General features: G+C 62.5%; 6 protein-coding genes across 6 annotated transcripts; 4 read left to right on the top strand and 2 right to left on the bottom strand.

Annotated features, from left to right (window-relative positions):
• Window positions 1–547: 547 nt before the first annotated feature.
• On the top strand, window positions 548–3531 carry malA (NADP-dependent malic enzyme). Its single transcript, XM_062773369.1, has 9 exons — window positions 548–831; window positions 958–1065; window positions 1128–1308; window positions 1389–1488; window positions 1570–1769; window positions 1829–1984; window positions 2177–2251; window positions 2308–2427; window positions 2513–3531. The coding sequence occupies exons 1-9, from the start codon at window positions 717–719 to the stop codon at window positions 3300–3302; spliced, it is 1845 nt and encodes a 614-aa protein (XP_062629353.1). The 5' UTR covers window positions 548–716; the 3' UTR covers window positions 3303–3531.
• A 185-nt stretch (window positions 3532–3716) lies between these two features.
• Window positions 3717–5030, top strand: nhm1 (m7GpppX diphosphatase). The gene is made up of 5 exons (XM_062773368.1): window positions 3717–3849; window positions 3902–4053; window positions 4101–4596; window positions 4636–4730; window positions 4767–5030. The coding sequence occupies exons 1-5, from the start codon at window positions 3768–3770 to the stop codon at window positions 4884–4886; spliced, it is 945 nt and encodes a 314-aa protein (XP_062629352.1). The 5' UTR covers window positions 3717–3767; the 3' UTR covers window positions 4887–5030.
• Window positions 5031–9302: 4272 nt separating this feature from the next.
• Window positions 9303–12038, top strand: LOC62_05G006853 (uncharacterized protein). The gene is made up of 2 exons (XM_062773367.1): window positions 9303–10257; window positions 10320–12038. Exons 1-2 carry the CDS (start codon window positions 10026–10028, stop codon window positions 11810–11812), a joined length of 1725 nt encoding a protein of 574 aa, XP_062629351.1. The 5' UTR covers window positions 9303–10025; the 3' UTR covers window positions 11813–12038.
• Window positions 12039–13309: 1271 nt separating this feature from the next.
• LOC62_05G006852 (uncharacterized protein) lies at window positions 13310–15086 on the bottom strand (the record flags this gene model as incomplete). The annotated part of the gene is made up of 5 exons (XM_062773366.1): window positions 13310–14448; window positions 14498–14641; window positions 14699–14837; window positions 14878–15016; window positions 15067–15086. 5 exons carry the CDS (start codon window positions 15084–15086, stop codon window positions 13310–13312), a joined length of 1581 nt encoding a protein of 526 aa, XP_062629350.1.
• Window positions 15087–16393: 1307 nt separating this feature from the next.
• On the top strand, window positions 16394–17132 carry spc19 (DASH complex subunit spc19). Its single transcript, XM_062773365.1, has 3 exons — window positions 16394–16559; window positions 16598–16675; window positions 16727–17132. Exons 1-3 carry the CDS (start codon window positions 16401–16403, stop codon window positions 17099–17101), a joined length of 612 nt encoding a protein of 203 aa, XP_062629349.1. The 5' UTR covers window positions 16394–16400; the 3' UTR covers window positions 17102–17132.
• Window positions 17133–17231: 99 nt separating this feature from the next.
• Window positions 17232–19233, bottom strand: CPS1_2 (Carboxypeptidase S; the record flags this gene model as incomplete). The annotated part of the gene is made up of 4 exons (XM_062773364.1): window positions 18834–19233; window positions 18250–18792; window positions 17873–18210; window positions 17232–17834 (listed from the first exon to the last, which is right to left on the bottom strand). The coding sequence occupies exons 1-4, from the start codon at window positions 19219–19221 to the stop codon at window positions 17232–17234; spliced, it is 1872 nt and encodes a 623-aa protein (XP_062629348.1). The 5' UTR covers window positions 19222–19233.
• Window positions 19234–20545: the final 1312 nt, after the last annotated feature.

The following is a 20545-nucleotide window of genomic DNA, read 5'->3' as shown; positions in this document are numbered from 1 at the left end:
GCTAGCGAGCGTCTAAAAAAAAGAGGCGAGGGATTTGCCCCTGCACAAGGAGAGCTTGATGGACATGGCCGTGCCAGTGATTGTGATGTGTCGCTCACATGATTGTATGCATCATCAGCCAGTCTGGCTGTCTGGACTTGACGGATTGTTTGTTGCGAGTCGATGCTCTAGTTTGCTCGGCTAGTTTCTCAGCCGTGACTGCTGCTGCCAAAAGATCGACCCCCGAGGTGCCGGGTGTAGGGTGGCTGATTGATCCGGCGTGCCAGTCGCCACCGCCAAATCCAACGACGCCCGGGCCAGAAATTGTAATGAGTGTCGTCTGCGCGTTCCTTCCCTCTGTCCTGACGCGCGCATCTGCATGGTTTGATTGGGGTAATGCGCGCCCCCCCGCCCCGCGCCCGCTGCCCTTCCCTCGCTCGCTCTAACCGCCCTGCCGCTGCGCTGCTCTGCTCTGCGCGGCATGACAGACTAAGGCCTCTGGTCGAGATATCGACTCGGCCCCAGGCGTGACACCTGCGTCGGCCACTCCCCCCCCCCTTCCCCTCCACCTCATTCAACTTTGGCACAGGTCCCAACATCTGCCGAGGCCCACCTTCCCCCACCGCCTAACCCACGACATCGCACAACACCTACTAGGCCCCAACCCGAGAGACCACCACCCAGCCCCCCTTTGTATATAACCCAGAGCACACTCCCCCCCAAGAGGTCTCGCACTAATGATCATTGCCAGAGCTCAGTCTGCTCGTACACTCCTGCGCACCCACACTTCTTGCCCCCTACCCACCACCACCACAGCCACGCTCATCGTATCCCGTCAATACCACTCACCAGGTTAGCTCTCCCTCCTCTCCACCTCACCACCACCACCACCCCTCCCCCGTCTCCTTCCCCACTCCCCGGCCATCGTGCCAACCTAAATCCCTCCCCAGCACTGCAGACAGCTAACCGTCTGCCCAGTCAAGACCACCGCCATGACGACCTCGCACAAGCTCTCCGCCCACCTCCCAAATGGTGCCAACGGCGCTGGACCCTCGCCTCCCCTCACCCCCAAGTCAAATTCCATTCGTGAGTTGCTGCTGCCCACACAGACAGAGACATTGCGAGCGCCAAACTGACGCAGAAATCAGCTCTTGGCCGCGGTGTCGCCCTCGCTCGCCCCAAGATCACCCGCGAGCAGTCGCTCCTCCGTCTCCAGCAGCAGCTCCGCGACACCCCATCTCCTCTTAACAAGCACGGTCTCCTCTCGCGTGTCCGCCAGCAGGACCCCGAGCTCTTCTTCTCCGCCATTCAGGCCGATCTCGTCAACCTGTGAGTAGTAAGATCAGTGCAGCCGGGTAACTACCGAGCCGATCGCTTCCTGAGAGAGCGCCACTAACGACCCCTCCTAGTGCCCCTATCGTCTACACCCCCACCGTTGGTGAGGCATGCCAGAAGTATTCTCATGTGTATGGTGGACCTGAGGGTCTCTATCTCTCTATCGAGGACCAGGTGAGTCTGAGCACTGCAGGTGGAGGCGGCTACTACCTCGCACCGGCCTGTTCACAAGGTCATTGCTGACATTGCCGCCAGAACCAACTCCCTACTATCCTCGCCGAGTACGCTGCCACCCTGAAGCACCAGCCTCAGATCATTGTTGTGACCGACGGCTCGCGCATTCTGGGTCTTGGCGACCTTGGTCTCGGCGGCATGGGCATCTCGGTCGGCAAGCTCAACCTCTACGTTGCCGGCGGTGGTCTTGACCCCGCCGGAACCCTCCCCGTCGTCCTCGAGTGAGTCACCCCTACGTCGTCGTGTGACCGAAGTGTGCTATTGGCTGACGCTTTGGCAGCATGGGCACCAACACCGAGTCCATCAGGAATGACCCCCTCTACCTTGGTCTCAAGAAGCCCCGTGTTGGCCTCGACGAGGCCTCGGTCTTCATGGAGAAGTTCATGGAGGCCGCCGCCAACGCCTTCCCCAACACTGTCATCCAGCACGAGGACTTGTGAGTTTGTGCCCCCCACCCCATCCTTTAGTAGCCCCTGCGCAATGGTCTCCCCAACGGCCCGCGATTGCCGCCGGTACCGCCGGCTCGGTTGCGAACAGGTGCCCCAGGCCCCAACGCTGCCGCACCCCTTCGCCCCCCACCCCACGAATTGCAGCAATCAAAGGAGGCCAGTGCTGACAACTGCCTTAGCTACTCTGAGGCCGCCTTTGCGTTCCTCGACAAGTACCAGAACACGCACCGCATGTTCAACGACGACATCCAGGGGTGAGTCCATGCCTCGACCCACGCAGCAATGACCCAATGCTGACGTAGGTCCTTAGTACGGGTTCGGTTATCCTCGGTGGCTTCATCAAGGCTGCCAGGCAGGCCTCCAAGGCCTCCGGTAGGCCCCTCACCGACCACAAGGTCGTGTTCCTGGGTGGTGGCTCTGCCGCCGTCGGGTGAGTGATTACTTACCGGCGGCTCGACGCTCGAGCCGCACGGCCAAGTCTCACGGCTGAGCAAGATAACTGACGCTCGCACCAGTGTCGCCAAGGAGATGATGAACTTCTTCAAGATGCAGGGTCTCTCCGAGGACGAGGCCCGTGACCGCTTCTGGCTCATCGACACCAAGGGTCTCATCACCTCGACCCGTTACGACGTTGTCGCTGGCAAGCTCGCTGCCCACAAGGAGTACTTCATCCGCAAGGACACTGAGGGCAAGGAGTACAAGACCCTCCAGGAGGTCGTCGACTACGTCCAGCCTACCGCCCTTGTTGGTCTCTCGACCACCTTTGGTGCCTTCGAGGAGCCCGTTGTCCGTCAGCTCGCTGCCACCAACGAGGCCCCCATCATCTTCCCCCTCTCCAACCCCACCTCCAAGTGCGAGCTTTCCTTCGAGGACGCCCTGAACTGGACCGACGGCCGTGTGCTCTTCGCCTCGGGCTCGCCATATGACCCCATCACCTACCACGGCCAGCTCCGTGAGCCTGGACAGGGCAACAACTTCCTCGTGTTCCCCGGCATTGGTCTTGGTGCTCTTGCTTCGGGTGCCAAGCACATCACCGACGAGATGATCACCGCCTCGGCCATCGCCCTCTCAGAAGCCCTCACCCCCGAGGAGACCGAGGCTGGCCTTCTGTACCCCCGCCTCAACCGTATCCGCGAGGTTTCGGCCAAGGTTGCCGCTGGTGTTGTCATCGCTGCCCAGAAGGCTGGCGAGGACACTGCTATCGAGCTCCGCGGCCTCACCGAGGAGCAGCTCATCGACGAGCTGAAGAAGAAGCAGTGGAGCCCATATGTCGACAACTCTCCCTCGACCACCCCCCGCCTCTAAGCGGGTGTGGGTTCCAACAAATCGCATTACCGCCTCATTGTCAAATGGCGCGCGTCGACCACGGCGCCGCGCACATATTCATCGTGTGAAAAAAGCGCCTGCGTGGCAGGCACAGACAGCATTGGACATTCATCGCGAAAGAGGAAGGAAGGAGAAGACGCACCAGTGTACGCTGTTCGGTGTATAGTTGCTTTATCAGTATCAGAATGTCATCAGAATTATCGCGTGACGTTACGGGAAGCAGATGAGGTAGATAAGTGACGTCGAAGTGGACCGGGTCAAAAGGGTCGAGGGTCACGAGGTGGTGTGCTGCCACATTGATAAGATTGGTGGATTTGGGTCCGTCGGTCGGTCAGCCAGCGGTCCATCGGTTCCGACGGTCATGCTGCGATAACTCTCAACGTTACACTTCTCGTCATTGGCGTTTGCTCAGCACCCCACCCCCACCACCACCACCGAGGCAAAATGAGCGACACCGACGCCGACCTCAAGCCATGCGACCTGGCCACGCTCGCAACGTTCGAGTTTGAGCGAGTGCTCATGGAGAGTGGGTGCTGATGGAGTCTGTGGGCCGAAGAACAGCACTCACGGCGCCGCAGGCACGACGACCGGCTCGGTCTACCTCCTCGGCAAGCTGCACGGCGAGCAGGCGATAATCCACGTGCAGCGCACGGCGATCGCGTCCGACTCGGCGCCGGTGCTCGTCAAGACGGGCTTGGAGAACGTCAACGTGTTCCTCGAGAACCGGCCTGTGCGTGGCGTGACTCCTCCGGTCATCGGCCGAGCTAACTCGCGCAGTACTTCTCCGCCAACGCGCTGCTCACACGCACGGCCGACTCGCTCCCCGACCTAGCGCTCAAGGTCATCTGGCCCGCGACCGAGGTACATGTGAAGAAGTACACTGCGCAGGCGCGGCGCGTGCTGCGCGAAACGCCGGCAGCGTACGCGTCCGTCGTCGCGCCGTACATTGCCAGCTTTCCGCCCGATAGGCTGGAATGGGTGTACGCCATCCTCGAGGGCCGCAAGGAGGCCGACCGCGTGCTCTTCCGCGACGAGGACGCCGCGACGGGATTCGTGCTCACGCCAGACTTGAAGTGGGACGGCGTGACGCTTAACGCATTGTACCTCACTGCACTGGTGCAGACGCGCGAGATCCGGAGTATTCGCGATCTTAAGCGCGAGCACATCCCGCTCCTCCAGCGCATCGAGACACAGGCGTACGCTACCGCTGCGGAGAAGTACGGCGTGGAAAGGGGCCAGCTCAGGCTGTTCGTGCACTACCAGCCAAGCTACTGTACGTGGTGTCGCAGCAACGTCGCTCACCACGCCCCAGACCACTTCCACGTCCACATCGTCCACGTCCAGCACGAGATCATGGCCGGCATGGCCGTCGGCCAGGCGCACATGCTCGCGGACGTCATCAACTGGGTGGGTGCGCGGTCCAGGGAATAGCTAACCCGCCAGCTCGAGCTCTCGCCGCCGTCGCCGGCGCCAAGCCTCCTCGCGCAGATGACGTTCAACTACGCCCTTGGGACAGAGCACGGGCTGTATGCCGGCCTCAGCGCGGTACAGGACGATGCGTAGGCGAGGGAAGAGCGCTCACTCGTCGAACCCAACCATCCTCAACCCTCGCTGGAGGGTTGCACGCCAAACTAACGCCACCTCGCGCCTCCGCGAGCGAGATCACATGGCATATAGCCATCTAGACATATCAGTGGAATATGCGCTGCGGGCTCGGTGCCTGCCTGGGGTACGCGCGTGTCGTGCCATGCACAGTGTACCCGCCCTGTCGGGGGTGCCATTGGCCGACGGCTGACGAGACATACGCCACTGACTGTGCTCGATGGTAACGGCCGGTTCTGGCACAGCGGCAACGACGGTCTCAACCTCGGCGGGGACGGCCGAGTCCCCGCCAATCAAGCTGAGACCGGCACAAGTGAATCTAACACGGGACCCCGCTACCCCGCTGCCTGAACCGCCCACTGTGTCGGGAGACTGATGTGCCGGCGCGCCGCGGCAAACGGGCAACTGAGCCTCGGTGTCGTCGGCGTCGAAGCGGACTCGACTCGATTGCTCGCTGGCCGCTGGTGTCAAGGATAGCAGCGGCCACGCTTGGAGATCGCTGGGCCTCGGCGAGCGGGAGAGGGACAATGTGAGGCGCCGTCAGTCGTCATTGACAAAAGGGTGTACATGAGACCTCACGGGCTTAGCCGATCGTGTTGATGCCCCAAATGGGTATGTTGGCAGCACTCTCAATTACTTCGTGTGGGTTCTGAACACTGAAGGAACCCGACGTGACGAGTGCCTTCTCATGGCCCATTCCGGGTGACACACAGCCACGAACCTTGGCCAACGAGTTGTCGATCCTGGCTCGGTGGCATGTCACGTCTCCTCTGCACCGCAACGTCATGGCTGACCGACAGGCTTGGGCTGCGGCTGCCGGCCGTGATGTGGCTGTGGTCGGTCGGCATGGCTGGCTGTTGGAGGACTCTGGATAGCAAGTTCCAAGCAAGGCCTTCCGCACACTCCGCTACATGCAAGTGCAAGCGCCAACGAGGTGTCGATCCTTGGCGGAATGTCACGCCCAACACACAGCGGCCCGGAACGAGCGTCATGCTGACACTGACAGACTCTGGGCGGCCGGAGAGAGACCGTGACGCCGGCTGCTCTATGGGAGCCGAGCCGGCGCACCAGCCCCTTGCTGGCGTGAGTGGCACTGTGGGGACCGCCTTCCAAACAAAGAGAGGCCAAGGCAAGCTTCCGAACAAGCGACCAGCTAGCTGCTGCAAGCTGCCTTTGAAGCTGCCGCACTTCGGAACCTCGCTGCGCGGTGCGGCGCGGCGCCCGTAATGGGGCAGGCATCCCTATTGTCGTGTCGTGGGGATGTGAACGCCGTGAGCGGGCCCGCTGGCAGGCAGCTCCTTTGTGCTCATCATTGTGGGGCGGGCTCGAGCCGAGTGCGGGGGGCGCCAAAGGGAGGCAGGCCGTCGCCTTGTCCTGTCCTTCCTTTCACTGCCGCCTCCTCGGTTGACGGCGACAGGCGGGCGACAACGGCCGCCAAGCCCAGATCCCAACCTTCCACCCGGCTGGGGCATGGAGAGTTGGCCCTGGGGGGTGGGCTGTGGGCGTTGCGTGGAAAGTACAGCGAGCGAGCGAGCGTTACTTGGCTGCTGCTGCTGCATATTGCGTCGCCGTGCAGTTGTGCACGGACTGCCGGCCGGCACGCACACGCCAGCAGGATCTCGACCGCGCGCCATGATGCCTAATAATGAGCAGCACACCGCTGCGTGACAGGCCCGGCCCCGCCTCGCGGCCCCTTAACCTTCATCAGAAATCACACCGGGTTAGAGTTTCTGGGTCGGTCGGTCGGGGTTGGGACACGAGGGGGGTGGGTGGATACATTACAATCAATCGAAATGAAGCTGCGCACGTCGTTGCGGGTGGGTGATCAGACGTACGGGGTGGGAACGAGCACTGGTGTGGCCTGGTCTGGAACGGAGTACTCTGGAACGCGAACCAACTACCGGGACGGACGTGCGGTTGCGTGCTTTGTATCTGGGAATAGCTTGTGCTTTGGTGGTTTGAGCGACGGTTGAGGGCGAGCCGGGCGGGCGTCATGGATCTTACTGGCACCTGGCTGCTGGCCGTGCATGCTCACTGACGGCCTGCACCGGCACCGGCCGAGGCCGTCAAAGCGAGCACGGGCATGGCAGACTCCGCCGCGGTAGAGTGAGTGCCCCCCCTTCCATGTTCCCGCCGTGCATGTTCCCCCGCCCTGCGCATCCACTTTAGTCATTACCGCGTACAGTACGCCGCGTTCGTACAGCACTGCGAGCACAACGCGACGCGAGGGGCCAACGAGGGGGCGAAGGGGGACGGACAGGGGGTCGCGTCGCGCCTCTGTCGGTCGGCGCTTCCGCTGGAGAACCGACATGAGATACCAGGGGCCGGCAGGCCGTGCGTCGTGCCGCTCCGAGAAGCAAGCAGCCTGGAAGAGGAAGGTGCGGGAGCGGGGGGTTGAGCGCGCGTCAGTCAGCAGGTCGGTGTGCTCTTCGCTGCTCCCTCTTGCTGCTGCATGCTGCGCAGTGCTCGGTGAACCCCTCGCTCTGCTCGCCCCCTCGCCCCAGTGTAGGTTCATTAGCCCCTCTATCGCCTCCTCGGAAAAAACGCCATGCCGGGTGCCACAGTGCCATCCGACGGCTCGTCGGCCAGCCTAACGGCATGACGCGCTCTGCGGCGTCCACGCGCGCAGCGTTGTCAGTAATCACCCAATGAACGGGGCCACGCGTTGCAACGACAGCTTTGTCAGGTGCATCGTTGCTCGGAACAACGGAGATAATGAGCAGCCCGCCTCGGGTCCCGGGCGTGCCTAGGTCGTGTCCTCGCCTAACAACTGCAATGTCTTGCGCTAAACCCCCAGCTGCCGCGCAGCGAGCCGCGGCTACCTACCCGGTGCTTGGTGCTTGGCCCTCGTCGCTACGTATGTACGTAGGGTGAGTAGCGAGTCTTAATGTGGTATGAGATCGTGCCGTGGCACGGGCTGCAGGCAACAAGCAACAACAGGTGCATGGGCCCCCGTTTTGGTCCCCGCCGGCAAGCAGGCAACGCCGCCTTGTTTGTATCTCGTCGTGCTATCGCGGTCGCCCGGACATTGGGCCTGCGCCATGGCCAGGCCGCCAGCCCTCGTCGTCATGTTGTCAACAGACAAGCGAAGCGAGGTCGACGCGTGTGTTTTGCGACTCGCGACTCTGCAACGTCGCGACACGTCGTCGCCACGTTGCAATTGCTGCTGCTGCTCCAAACAACAGCGATGCAACGTCGCACCGCACCGCCTCCCTCGCAACTCATGCTGCTGCGACCATCACTATCCCCACCCCACCCCCTTCCTCCGCCCTTTCAGGATCTCATGTTCGAGGGCTGTAACAGTACATGTAACGCTGCTTCAGTTCGTGACTCCTTTTTTGATTTTCTGAAAGATTGCGGAAGTGGTTGGCGTGTTGCGGGTCAGCTGTCTGGGCTGGCCTGAGCTGGGCTACCTTGCCTAGCTGCTATTGATAGTGTGGTCTAGCGGCGTCTCTACGTCTGGGTCGCCTCGATAGGATCTCTCTAGGGCCCAAGAAAGTCACAGTCAGGAACCTTTGAGCGTCCAAAAGGCAGAGGCAGAGGCGGCTGCAGGAAGCGACTGACTGGTCCGACAGGGTGTGGAGGCTGTGGAGAACCCCCAGTCATGGGCACACTGGACAGGGACGCGTCGTGGCCATCCCTTTGCGTCCACAATAGCCGGGAGCAAATAGAAGTGAGTTGTCGCTGCTCGTTGTCAATTGCTTCATCGACGACTCCGGCAACTGCATGTAAATGTATTCCGGTATGTGCCCAGAGCAGATGCCATGTCGCGTTGCATTTTGCATTGGATTGGGCCAGGTTGTAGTGCGACTGCGGGAGACGCCTCCTTTGCTATCGGGGACAGTTTTCTGATAGCGTGCGTGCGTAGTAGGGGCTTCGAGCCGCAGGCAGCGTAGGCGCTAGTCAAAAGAGACCCAACACAACCACCTTTGGGAGGGCGTACGACGCCTGGCAGAATAGCAGGGAATGAGGGACAAATTCCGGCCCTGAGAGGGTCTAACTAGTTCCCTGAAACTGGCTTGGGCTATTGTGCCCTGTCACCCTGAGCCATGCCGTACGACGCGTTTCAAGGGGAGCGCGGGGGGGGGCGCACTGGCGTAGGGGTCCACTCAGGGTTTAAAGAGCGCACTGGGTGGTTGTTTTCGGCACACTGCGCACGGACCCTGTTCCCAAGTTGCCAGGTGAGCGTGCTGGGTGCTGGGGGGGCATTAGAGCCACCAGAGCCGAGACACGGTCCCACCCAGCATGACTGACTGCTTGCAGCCAGGCGACGCCGCGACGCCTCGACGCCTCGTTTGACGCCTCGTCTCCCCTTCATGTACATGATCCTTGCTTGCTCTATTGCATCCATCCATCCAACCCCCCCTCTCCCCCCCTTGCTTCTTGTTGTTTATACTCACTCTCCCCCCATTCACGAGCATATACATCAACAAGGACAAGGTCCCACTCATCACCACCCCCCTCGCCCCCCCTTTCATTCATCTACCGCCCCCCATCATCCTTTGGTGTTGGTCGTCCGTCACCCATCACTCCACTTCACTCGGCGTCACCCATCACACACATTGCTCGCCCCACGCGTCTTGGATCTGCGCACCGACCTCGTCGCATCGACTTTGACTTTTCGCGCGCACTTGCTCGCCATCGTCATTGACGCCCCCCGCCCCGCCTGCCCCCAAACGCACACTCTTGCCTGTGCGCCCGCCCGTCCCGTCGCCAGCGCCGCCGCCGCCGCCTCCGCCGACGCCAATCCATCTGCCGCACCCACACCTACACCCCCACTCTTCTTCCTTCCCTCCCCTTCTCGATCTTCGGATCCTTCTTCTCCCCCAACAACCCACACACAAAAAGCCCACACACCACTCGAGTCATCCTAGATGCGCATCTAGAACGGCCATTCACTCATACACGGTCGACCCGGTCCTCTTCACTGTCATCTTTACTTTCATCCCCTCCCCCATCTTCTTGGACTACTCTACACTAGACACAACACCCTACTCGTAGCTTCTCTGGCAAGAGGCCACACTTGTGCCAAACCCAAACCAAAACACTCTTCGACTTGGCACGCGACTTGGCGGCGACAACCCATCACTCGCCCTCAAAATGCCCGCCTCGTACGTCTCTTCCGACCAACGCCTCACCGCGGCTACTCTGAAGGCTATCCCTCTCCAGCCTGCCGGGCCGGCTTGGCATGCCGCCGAGGCTTCTTCATCCATGGTCTTCTGCCCAAAGACGCCAATCAACCATGACGCGTCGACATATAGCCCTCCTCGCGCATACCAGTGCTACTGTGGTAAGCGCGTCGAGACTGGCAAGGGGATTTATTGTTCAATCGGTGAGTAAGGAGAAGAGTGATCGCGATCGCGCGGTGAGAAGCGTTTGCTGACCGCATATTAGACTGCGCTCGCGGCGATGCCTTCTCTTCTCTGACTCACACTCGGGGAGAGTCAATGTACTCGTCTGTAGCCGACACCGATACTGATCCCTCGCGCGCTCCCTCTGCTGCTTCCATTGCCAGCAATGGCGACGACTGGGACGCATCACACTACCGCCGCATGAACCGCGCCGACCAGCGCCGCGGTGAAAGACGCGCCCGCCGTCGCGCAGAGGACAGCGCATCCCCCATCTCGACCGACTCGAACCGCGCTCCATCAGTCGCGTCCGTCTTGTCGCCCTCTCGCGTTCCCGAGCTCGTCTCTTCCCACTCGCGCAACACGTCCAACGCGTCGTCCATCTTCTCGCTGTCGACTGCCAGCAGCCTGAGCCGCAACCCTTCTACTTCGAGCTCTAGGTACGGTGGCAACACGGCCAGCGTCGCGATCGATGATGCCATTCTCGAGGACGAGTGCGAAGAGCTCCACGCCAACGCGTTCGAGGCACCCTCGGCCCGCTCCACCCTCAAGGCTGGAGGTCGCCCACGGATGGTCCCCCGCTCCAGCGCCATGACCATCGGTCGCGACATGCACGACGTCCTCGACGAGATCCTGTCAATGGAGCAGTCGTTCCAGGTTGACGAGCTTGAGGAGAAGCGGCCTTCTACTCCCGTCAACGAGCCCTTCATCCCCGTCAACTCTCGCCCTGCTCGCACTCCCTCGCCCGTCCCTCGTGGGCGTGGCAGTGTCATTCCACCTGGAGCGCCCAACGCTCCCGACCGCCGCTCGTCGCTTGTCCAGGGCCGCCCACCCAACGTGTACGCCCACCAGTCTTCGCTCTCCGAGTCGCACACTGCATTGTACCTCGCCACTGCATCGCCCATGCCCGCCCCCAAGTCGGGTCGCCACCGTCGCTCGGCCTCGCCCAACCTTAGCCAGCGTCGCAGCATTTCGTTCACGCCTCAGAACGCCGGCCCTGCCCTTCCCAGGCCTCTTCGCAACCGCTTTGATTCACCTGGTGTCACGCCTGTTCGCCTCAAGCACCTCACTCCCAATGCACATCACCCTGCCATGGACGGCTGGCGCTTCCCGACGCATGCGATGGACGACGACACGCCAACCCGCCAGGGCTTTTCTTCTGGCGTGACGGTCGTCCCTGATCTCCCGCTGACGACGGAGCGTCGCATGCTGTGGGAGCATGGCGCTGATCTCGCACCTACGCTTGGCCCATCTTCATCGGCGCCAGGATCGCCGACGTTTGCACCTCGCTCTCGCAGAGCAGTGTACATTCCCGACGATTTCTCGCCCTCGCCTGCCCCTTCAGAGAGGGGCGGCGCGTTTTCACCCCCGGACTCTGCCCTTCGCCTCGGTGCGCTGCTTGGGTCTGGCGACGACAGTGACGACGAGTCTGGACTCATGGACGTTGACGGCAGCGAGCGCCGCTCGATTGGCGCGTCAACGATCCGCGAGTACGGCCTCGCCGCACCCGTGCCACCCTTTACGCAGCGCGGCTGGTAAACCCAGCTTTCTCTTGGTTTTCTTTTGTCTCCCCTCTTTGCTTAGCGAGAGAGCTGGTGCTCCTCGCGCGTTGTTTTGCGGTTCCGTTTGTATCAAAACTCCCCATCAGTGCATCACACACACTCATAGTCATGGAGGAGCGGGTGCGTCGAACGCGGCTCACTCCTTCGCCATCACGTCCAACCATGTCCCGCACGAATGTCACATCATAGTCAATCCAAAATGCACCGTGTAAACAGTACCAAAGCAGCAAAGCAGCCGCGTGCTCGTCAAGACCCCAAATAAACAACGCGGCGTACAAGTTTGCTTGCCGCGGTACCCCAGATAACATGGCGTCGTGTTCCGCGACGACGTATTGAATACAAACACGCCCAAAGCGTCTAGACGAGACAGTCTGACGTGCACAGGCGGTGCAGGGAAAGGATAGGAAAGCGCAGCTGCTGACGCCAGCAGCAAGGGACTGGGCTCGGTGTATCCGTGGCCAAGTTTCCTGTGGCGTGCGCCAAGGGGCAACGCGGCCCAGGCAGTGTTTGGGGGTGTTAACAGCCTGACATGACGTGGTGGTGGTGTGGCCCCGCGCGACCAAACACGCGTCGCATGGCTCGCAGAGCAGCGCAGATTCGCTTCGGCCGCGTCCCTGTGTTTATGTTTACCGCGTCTGGGCGTGCGTCGTGGCCCCCGCGGTGGGTTTCTGGGCCGAGCTACGTTAGGTGTTTGCGCGGCGTTTACGCGGGGTGCAGCAGGGGTGCGTCGCGTCCTTGTTGCGACGCGTCGACGAGGCGAGGCAGGTCGTCAAGCTGTAACCAGCTCGACTCGACTATCAATGCGGAGAGGGCAAGGCGACATACAGGACAGCGCCTGCCTCCCTGTCTGTCCCCACTGGCGCCCCCACCGAACGCACGTTCCGAGCCCAACATAAACCAGTCGCGCCCATGCCGTCCTGCTGAATTGATCCATCCAGCACACCTGATCCGGAACGCACCAGCTTGCTCGTTCCGCGCGCAGCATTCCAGCGCCACCGCTCTGGCAGGAAAGCTTGTTTCGCAGCGCGATCTTGCGCCTGGCGAGGCGCACACTATACCCAGTGCGGATAAGGCGTCGTCGGGGGCGACAATACAACAGAATACGTACGTACGCTGCCGTGATGGCTCGGTCGGCGTATTTGGTGTGTGTTTGTTTGGGCGCGCGTGTCGTAATGGATTTAGAAATTCTCCTGGATACCTGTATCCTGTTTACTCGTTCTGGACCCGCCGGATCTGGTAGAGGTTGTCGCGCTGTTTGATCGCCGAGGAGAGAAGGAGGACAGGGGTGTGGTCGCGCGCAAGGGTTGTCGCCGACGCGTCTGTCGCGTTGGTGACGCGTGGAGACGGCGACGAGGAGGGCCCCTCACGGCCCCTGGTCCCCCCAGGTATCACAACACAATGCATCTCCTGCTGCTCCAGGCAGCCCCATCTACACTTTTATCTCTGCTTCTACGCGCGCTCGGCGCGTCTGCCTCTACTCCCCCTCGGCGCTCTCGCTCAGCAGCCGCTTGGCGAGGTGCACGTCGCGCGCCCGCACGAGGATGTTGGCCGTGTGCGTCGTCGAGTTGTACAGCATGCGCACCTGGCCCGACTCGAGGACGTTTGAAAACTGCAACACGAGGCCGGAGCGGTCTATCGAGGCCGCGCAAAGGTCAGCGGCTGAGTGCAGCGACATGAGACACCTACCCATGTGGACCGAGCCTCCGGCGACGCCGCGCAGGTCGAGCTGGAGGCAGCGCTTGCGCTTGCCCACGCCGAGCTCGGACGAGAGGGACGCGCCCGAGTCTGATGGCGGGGGCCGGGGCAGCACGGCGTCCGTGTTGCGCCGCCGGCGCGCGTCGTCGGCGAGCCCGCCGCCGCCGGCCGCCGACACGCCCTCGCTGAGCGTGCGAGTGTGCTGCGGCATCGGCTGCATAGGTGTGAAGCCCTTCAGGGCGGGGTGGTCAAACTTGTATCGCGGTGTCGTTGTGCCACTTTCAGATGTCGGTGTCGTGGGCGACGTGGGCGAGTTGCGGAACGTGGCCCGCGTCGGCGTCGCAGCCGAGCTGCGGTCCGGCACGGCGCCCGCTGTAGAGGGAAAGAAGCCGAGGATCGGTGACGTTGGCTCGACTGCCAACGGCGCCCGCACGGGGCTACTGACGAAGACGTCCTCATCGAGCTCGTCCTCGCCGTCCGTCTCGCACTCGAGCTCGGACCGGAAGCCTGTCGCATCAAACGGGTCGTCCTTGTCGATCAGGAGCGCACGGAGAATGCGCACCTCGGAGATGATGCTCACGCCGTCGTCTTCTGTCCGCGTATAGCTGATGAAGGGGCGGTGGCGATGGGGCGATGGTTTGGAGCTGTACTCGACCCCCTCCGTCTCAATCTCGTCGATCACTCGCTCCGGCCACACCATTAGCGTGCGGAGCTTCTCAGCGATGCGCGAGTCGATCTCTTTGAGACCGACGCACGCTAATGCGGCGTTCAGGACGGTGATTTCATGTTCTGGAGACGGCGAGTCGGCTGCGTGTTCGGGAGCATCGAGGGAAAGGTTGAGCAATGGCTGTGAGAGGCGGTGCGACGACAGCCGGCGCGGTATTGGGGACGCCGTTGCCGTCTCTGCCGATACATGCCCTGGGAACGGTCAGCGACGGCCGCACAACGCCCCCCTCCTCCCACGCACATCCGCAGCGGTTAAAGATCGACGACGCGCGGTCAAAGTCGCTGTTCTTGACTAGCAGAAAGTCGCCCGTGTAGGTGCTCTGGTACAGGATAGAGATACCAGCCGCGGCGAGCGGAGCAGACACATGGCGAATGTTCGGAGAGTCTGGTGGTGTCGGCTGTCAGCTCCCGAAACACCGACACCGCCAAGCCGCTCGCTCACCATAGTTTGACGACGCTAGTAACTCTGTCTCTCCAGAGCCGAGGTGGAACACACGCCACTTGGAGTGAACGCGGACGGGGCCTGTTTCTGGGGACCCCCACTCGGACTCGATCAGGTCCACCGCGGCAAACACCGCAATCTGGGGGTTAGCTTGCCCGGCTGTCCGGCTGCGCACGCACCTCTATCCTGTTTGAGGTGAGGTTGAAAAAAGCTGCAGAGTCGACCGGGGCCCTATTGATGGTCCAGTAGAGCTGGGTCGCATACGCCTGCGCGACGTCGACGGGGATGTGGACGATGGACACGGGTTCGGCGATGGCGCTGGCGATCAGCTCGTGCGTTGCCGTTGTGTTGTTGTCACTGTCACCCACCTGATGCTGATTTGGGCCATTGCTGCTGCGATGGGCGAAAAGGGACTCGACAGCGGCAAAGGGCTATATTTGTAGTAGCCAGACCCCACCAGCCAGACGTGAGCAGGTTAGTGGGTCTGACTGTGGTCGTGTCGTCGAGGTGACAGTGTCCGTCGTCCGAGAGAGGGGATGAGTGTAGTATTGCAGAAGAATTCCGAGCATTGTGTCGCTGTGGAACCCCGGTCGACCCAGCAGCCGGGATGGATGGATGCTTCTGTCTGCTGTTGATTCCGTCATCCGTTAGCGTCAAAGCAACGCCAAGGGCGCAGTTTCAAGCAGCCCCTGCAGCGTACAGCGAGGCGAACGAGCGAGTGAGTGAGCAATGTGCGCACAGAGCGTCAAGGGGAGCAAGTAGCAATAAGACGGCCGGCACGACGGCACGCGGTAACGGCACATGGCAGCTTGACGTGATGTGACTCGCTGTTGGCACGAGAGTACGAGTTTCGCCTCTGCGCTCAAGCCGCCACGCGACGCCTCGCCTCGGTCGGCACGACGCTGTCCCTGGCCGCTGGTGGCCCGAGCGGAAGGGAGTGGAGGAAGGTCATCGGTCGTCGTCGGGAATGGCCACACGGCGTGCGGTTTGTGGCATGGATCCGCGGGGGGCGATCATGGCGAAGAGCGCTGAGCCGAACAGATGCAGATGAGCATGGTATGAGGCGGATTCCGCGCCACATTGGCACGAAGAATCAAGCGACCGCTTGATCGAGCCACGCTGCAGCAGCTCGAGGCAATAGGCTTTCGGTCGTCGTCGTCGCCGTCTTCGGGTTCGGGCGAGAGGGGAGGGCGCTGGCTGGTTACGACGACGAAGCCATCGCTCCAAACTACCAGCACACCATTGTTCAATCGCCGTGTGGCGACCCGTGGCGGCTGTCGTAACGTGCAGCGGGGTCGACTCACTGGGGAACTACATCCCCACCACGATGCTAGCCGCGTTCCGGCATGCCGTTAGCGGCGTGACGGCGCTGCGGCGAGGGTTAGTCGACTGGCTCGCTGGACTGGCTTGGGAAGCGGCGGTGCAGGGCGGTGCGACGCACGAGGCGGACTGAACCTTGTCCATGTCTTGGGGTCTTATCGTCGGAATGCGAGCGAGTGGGCGTGTCGTGGGATGTCGTTGGAGTGGGGTGGTGCTTGTTGACGACGTTTGGTGGCAAGTGATGGAGCTCTTGGCCCCCATGACTGATGTCACGATGCGGGGTAGAGTGCGGGGTAAAATGCCCCCGCGACAACAACAACGAAGTCGACCAGAACTAGCACAACGTCCGCCTCTCGACATTTCTCCACCCACCACCACCACCATGGCCGCACGGAGATCACAAGCAGCCTCGCTCGCCTCGCGCCAGTCGTACGCGCCCGCAGGTTTCCGCGCCCGCGACTCGCTCTACCCCGTCCCGCAGGGCGACTTTCTCAAAAGCCTCGAAGACTGCGTCGGTGCGACTGAGGCTTGTGTCGGCAGCGTGCGTCGTGCTTACCGTTCCTCACTGACACCCGCCAGATATCCAATGCCATCGACGCCCTCGCGCCTGGAGTGGAGGACCTGCCACGCCTGTCGGCCATCTACCGCAACATGCACGTGAGTGGCTCTCACTGAGGTACCCTGAGTTTCGCTAACACCCCCGCCTAGTACTACGTCGTCGTACCCGAGCCCAAACTCGACCAGCACAAGGCATCATACGCCGCCTCGCTTTCACCACAAATCGACCAGCTCATCGAGCGTGCCGAGCAGCTCGTCGCGGCGGAAGGTGCCGGCGTAGGCAGGCTAGAGGAGCGGCTGGCGATGCTCGAGACGGCGCGCCTCCCTGCCTTCCCCGCTGCCCCGGCCCGGCCGAGCGCGTTTGCCGACCTCGACGACAAGAACGAAGGGGATACTCGCTGCCGCCTGGACGGCGTGGACACCAAGGGCGCGTCCATGGCCCAGGCGCGCAAGATTGGCCTGTTGAAGAAGAAGCGCGAGAAGCTCGAGCTTGAGATGGCGCGGTTGCAGGAGCAGGGAGCGTGAGAGTATAGAGCCTTGTGTGTATAGTACGACTGGATTCATTCTTCATTTCTAGGTGCTGGATAGTCCACTAACATGGCTAACTAGTAGATGGTGGGTCGACGATTGCAGCTACGCTGGACATTTGGCCTTCTCAAATCTCGCGACTCTCGTCGACGTTGACGATAAAGTTGGCAAACCAGCGCACCTGCTCGACGAACCCGTTGGCGTCGTTCCACTCGTCGACGGTGTGGATGTTGTTGAGGCCGTTACCACCAATGAACATGTAGGCGAAGCGGTAGATGTTGCCCGTCAGGCCCCAGTAGTGCTTGGTGTCGGTGTTGCCGGTGGAGAGGAAGGGCGCGAACTGGAGCTCCTGGGCGGCCTCCTCGTCGGAGCGGTACGACTCGGGGCGGGTGGCGAACACGCCGCGCGACGTGCCGGCGAGGAGGCGCCAGGCCGACGACTCGACAGTGAAGGGCGAGAGGGGGGCGGGCTCGAGCGACGAGTTGAACGCCTCGCCAATGGTCAGCTTGCCGGCGTGCGGCGCGGGCTTCTTGCCCTTGTGGCCCTTGAAGCCGTGGCAGCCCTGCTCGTCGGCAAACACGCTCGTGTCGACGCCCTCGCCGAACGCCTCAAAGTCGAGGCCGTACTGCGCGGCGACGGGGCCAAGCGTGTGGATCAGGCGCTTCTGGAGCGCCTCGACCGACGACGAGATGTCGATGCGGTGGTTGACGAACGCAGTCACGACCTCGGGCTGCGGGTCAGCCACGCTCCAAGCTCGGTAGCACTGACCAGCGCGTTGACCTTGACACCGCCGTTGATAATGTCCACCGCCTGCGTGGTCGACACGAGCGCCTTGCCGACGCCAGGGGGGAGCACACCCTGCTCGGCCGAGCCGGAGACCCACCAGTCGCGGAGACGCTTGAGGATGTCCTTGTCGGGGTGGCCCTTCTCAATCGACTTGTTGAGCTTGTCGATGAGCTTGCGGAGGTCCGAGGGCGCAGAGGGAGCGTTGGCAGCGCACGACACGAGGGACACGAGCGGCGACTCGGCCTTGAGGACCGGCTTGTGCGGGTTACGCTCGATCTCGGCGAGCAGGAGCGAGATGAGGCCGATGCCGGTGTGTGCGGCTGGGGAGGTTAGTTGACGCAGCTGGGGACTCCACTCACGCGGGACCGACGAGTGACCGCCAAGCGTCTCGACCTTGACCTCGACATCGAGGTATCCCTTCTCGCCGACGGCGGGCAGGCCGAACCAGCCGCCGTACAGGGGCGAGATACCCGAGCCCTCGTCGACGATCATGGCCATCGAGTCGGGGCCGTACTTCTCGAGGATCCACTTGGCGAGGTTCTTGGCGCCGACCTTGCCGCCAGTCTCCTCGTCGCTGCCGAACGCGAGGATGAGGGTACGCGTGGGCTTGAACTGGCCGGATTTCAGCAACAGCTCGACCGAGGCCAGCGCGCCAATCGTGCCCGACTTGTCGTCGGTCGAGCCGCGCCCCCAGATCTTCTCGCCGTCAAACTCGCCGCCGAACGGGTCGTGCGTCCACAGCCCGCGCGTAGCCGGAAGCACTGGGACAACGTCCGAGTGGCCCATCAGCAGCAGCGGCTTGAGGGACGCGTCCGAGCCCGGCCACTCGAAGATGAGCGCGTGCTCCTGCACCCGCGTGCGGGTGAGGTGCTGGTGCACGAGCGGGAACGCCTTCTCGAGGTCTGCGCCGGTGTCAGCGCTACAGCAAGTAAAGCCAACGCACAGTCGGACCACTGGTAGAACACGTCCCAGCGCGGGTCCTCGCCCACAGGGCCCATGACGTCGAACATCTCAGTGGGGATCTTGACGGCGTCCGAGAGCCAAGCAACGATCTGGTCCTTCTCGCCGTTGATGACGGCCGACGCGTTGAACGCTTGCGGGAGGATGGCGTCCGCCTGCTCGCATGCCGCGGCCTTGAGCGCGGCGTCGATCTGCGTGCGCGTGAGGGTCGGCTTGGGGGCCGCCGAGAGCAGGCCAAAGTCGGGCCCGCCAGACAGCAGGAACGGGGCAGCGCCGAGCGCGAGCACGAGTGCGCCGAGCCGCGCCCAGCGGTTCGAGCGCGCCTTTGGCGGCGCAGTGGTCGTCGGCAGAGTCTCTGGAGCGGCACCCATCGTGAGTTGTGGTGAGGAGAAGGAGCAGTTAGTCAATCAATCAATCGCCGCGACTCGAGTGGTGCGCCGGCTCAAAGTGGTGCGCGGGATGATGTAACTGCGCAATTTCGGTGACCACATGAGGCTGTCGGCCATCTCCGGGGTGGGCCGGGGCGACCGGCCACCGGCCGAGGGTGAAGTAAGTTCGTTCACGGCGGCGTGGGTTGGGTTGGGCGAAGCAACGGCGCCAGGTGAGTGCATGGCAGCGTGCGTGGCAGGCTTCATGGCGATGTGGAAGGAAGTAGACATGGAGGACCTGCGAAGTGTCGAGGCAGCCTCGTTGTAAAGCTTTGTCACCCGGCTGAGGAAGTGCCGGCTCCCTTCCTCCCCAACCTCTGTCCCCAACTCTTGCATCGGCCACCCCGCGGCCCCACCGAGCACTGCCGCGGCATGGATGATCATGTACATGCAGGCATGGCGCTCGACGTTGCCCGGGCGAGGTTGCCGCTGCTGCCAGCTACAGCCACACACAGCCAGCTACATGTGAGGCGCTCGCGGCCGCTGGGGGACGCCAATCCGATACGACGACGATGCGACGCTGAGCCGATGCGGCACAAGCCGTCATGCCGTGCCGTGCCGGTCCGGCTCTACCAAACTAAACCAATCTGCTGCGTCCAAATACGAAGCCGCAGCATCGTTTCGCGCTACGCCCAGGCGGAGAAACACGACGACCAGCTTGCCCGCGGGCGTCCTTTTGTTCTGGAAGAAAGAGCAGCTAGCCACGCAGCAGCAGCGCAGCACGGAGCGCCTACAATTTGTCGAAAGAATTTGTCGTGTGAGTGTGTCTGTTGTTTCACCTATTCATTGAGCAGCCAGGGCACGAGCGCTGGTCGTTCAATGACGTGACGGCAAATGACGTCGACGGCAAAGTAAGCATTCACGCTTCCTCCAGGGAATGTGGGGTGGGGTTCAGGTCCTGACACAGCGCTAGTTGCCGCCGACACCGGCACGCGCTCTTGACCAACCAGCTCTGTCTGTCGTGGTCGCGCGTCTAGACTCGGGGCTGGAGACGCCTGGCAGCGCCACCCCCCTGCAGCCTGTTCGGTGCGCTTGCTGCTGGGGAAGTAGGAAGCAGACCGACGGCGACGTCGTGCTCGGATAGACGTTGGCCGGCTCGTGCTCGTGTCGGCTGGCCCTCAGCCTCAGCCTCAGCCTGCTCGGATGCATTGCTTGCTTCCTGGCCGCTCGCTTCTGCCCAAGCAAGCAAGCTTCACACACCTACCTCTGCCCCCACAACACCCAGCCAGCCAGCCGCCACGCACCTGGCGGTGCTTCCCGCACACGG

The sequence above is a fragment of the Vanrija pseudolonga genome, chromosome 5, assembly GCF_020906515.1.
Source record: "Vanrija pseudolonga chromosome 5, complete sequence".
Classification (NCBI taxonomy): Eukaryota; Fungi; Basidiomycota; class Tremellomycetes; order Trichosporonales; family Trichosporonaceae; genus Vanrija; species Vanrija pseudolonga.
Note: the sequence above shows the minus strand (reverse complement) of the source record. Positions and strands in the feature narration are given on the sequence as shown.

Bases quoted from the DNA above. Each gene is read 5' to 3' on its own strand.
- malA (XM_062773369.1), top strand. From the start codon at position 717: ATGATCATTGCCAGAGCTCAGTCTGCTCGTACACTCCTGCGCACCCAC. The intron at 1,066-1,127 runs GTGAGTTGCTGC...CGCAGAAATCAG, and splicing joins CCCCAAGTCAAATTCCATTC to CTCTTGGCCGCGGTGTCGCC. The intron at 1,489-1,569 runs GTGAGTCTGAGC...CATTGCCGCCAG, and splicing joins ATCTCTCTATCGAGGACCAG to AACCAACTCCCTACTATCCT.
- nhm1 (XM_062773368.1), top strand. From the start codon at position 3,768: ATGAGCGACACCGACGCCGACCTCAAGCCATGCGACCTGGCCACGCTC. The intron at 4,054-4,100 runs GTGCGTGGCGTG...TAACTCGCGCAG, and splicing joins TGTTCCTCGAGAACCGGCCT to TACTTCTCCGCCAACGCGCT. The intron at 4,731-4,766 runs GTGGGTGCGCGG...CTAACCCGCCAG, and splicing joins TCGCGGACGTCATCAACTGG to CTCGAGCTCTCGCCGCCGTC.
- LOC62_05G006853 (XM_062773367.1), top strand. From the start codon at position 10,026: ATGCCCGCCTCGTACGTCTCTTCCGACCAACGCCTCACCGCGGCTACT. The intron at 10,258-10,319 runs GTGAGTAAGGAG...ACCGCATATTAG, and splicing joins GGGGATTTATTGTTCAATCG to ACTGCGCTCGCGGCGATGCC.
- spc19 (XM_062773365.1), top strand. From the start codon at position 16,401: ATGGCCGCACGGAGATCACAAGCAGCCTCGCTCGCCTCGCGCCAGTCG. The intron at 16,560-16,597 runs GTGCGTCGTGCT...GACACCCGCCAG, and splicing joins CTGAGGCTTGTGTCGGCAGC to ATATCCAATGCCATCGACGC. The intron at 16,676-16,726 runs GTGAGTGGCTCT...ACCCCCGCCTAG, and splicing joins CCATCTACCGCAACATGCAC to TACTACGTCGTCGTACCCGA.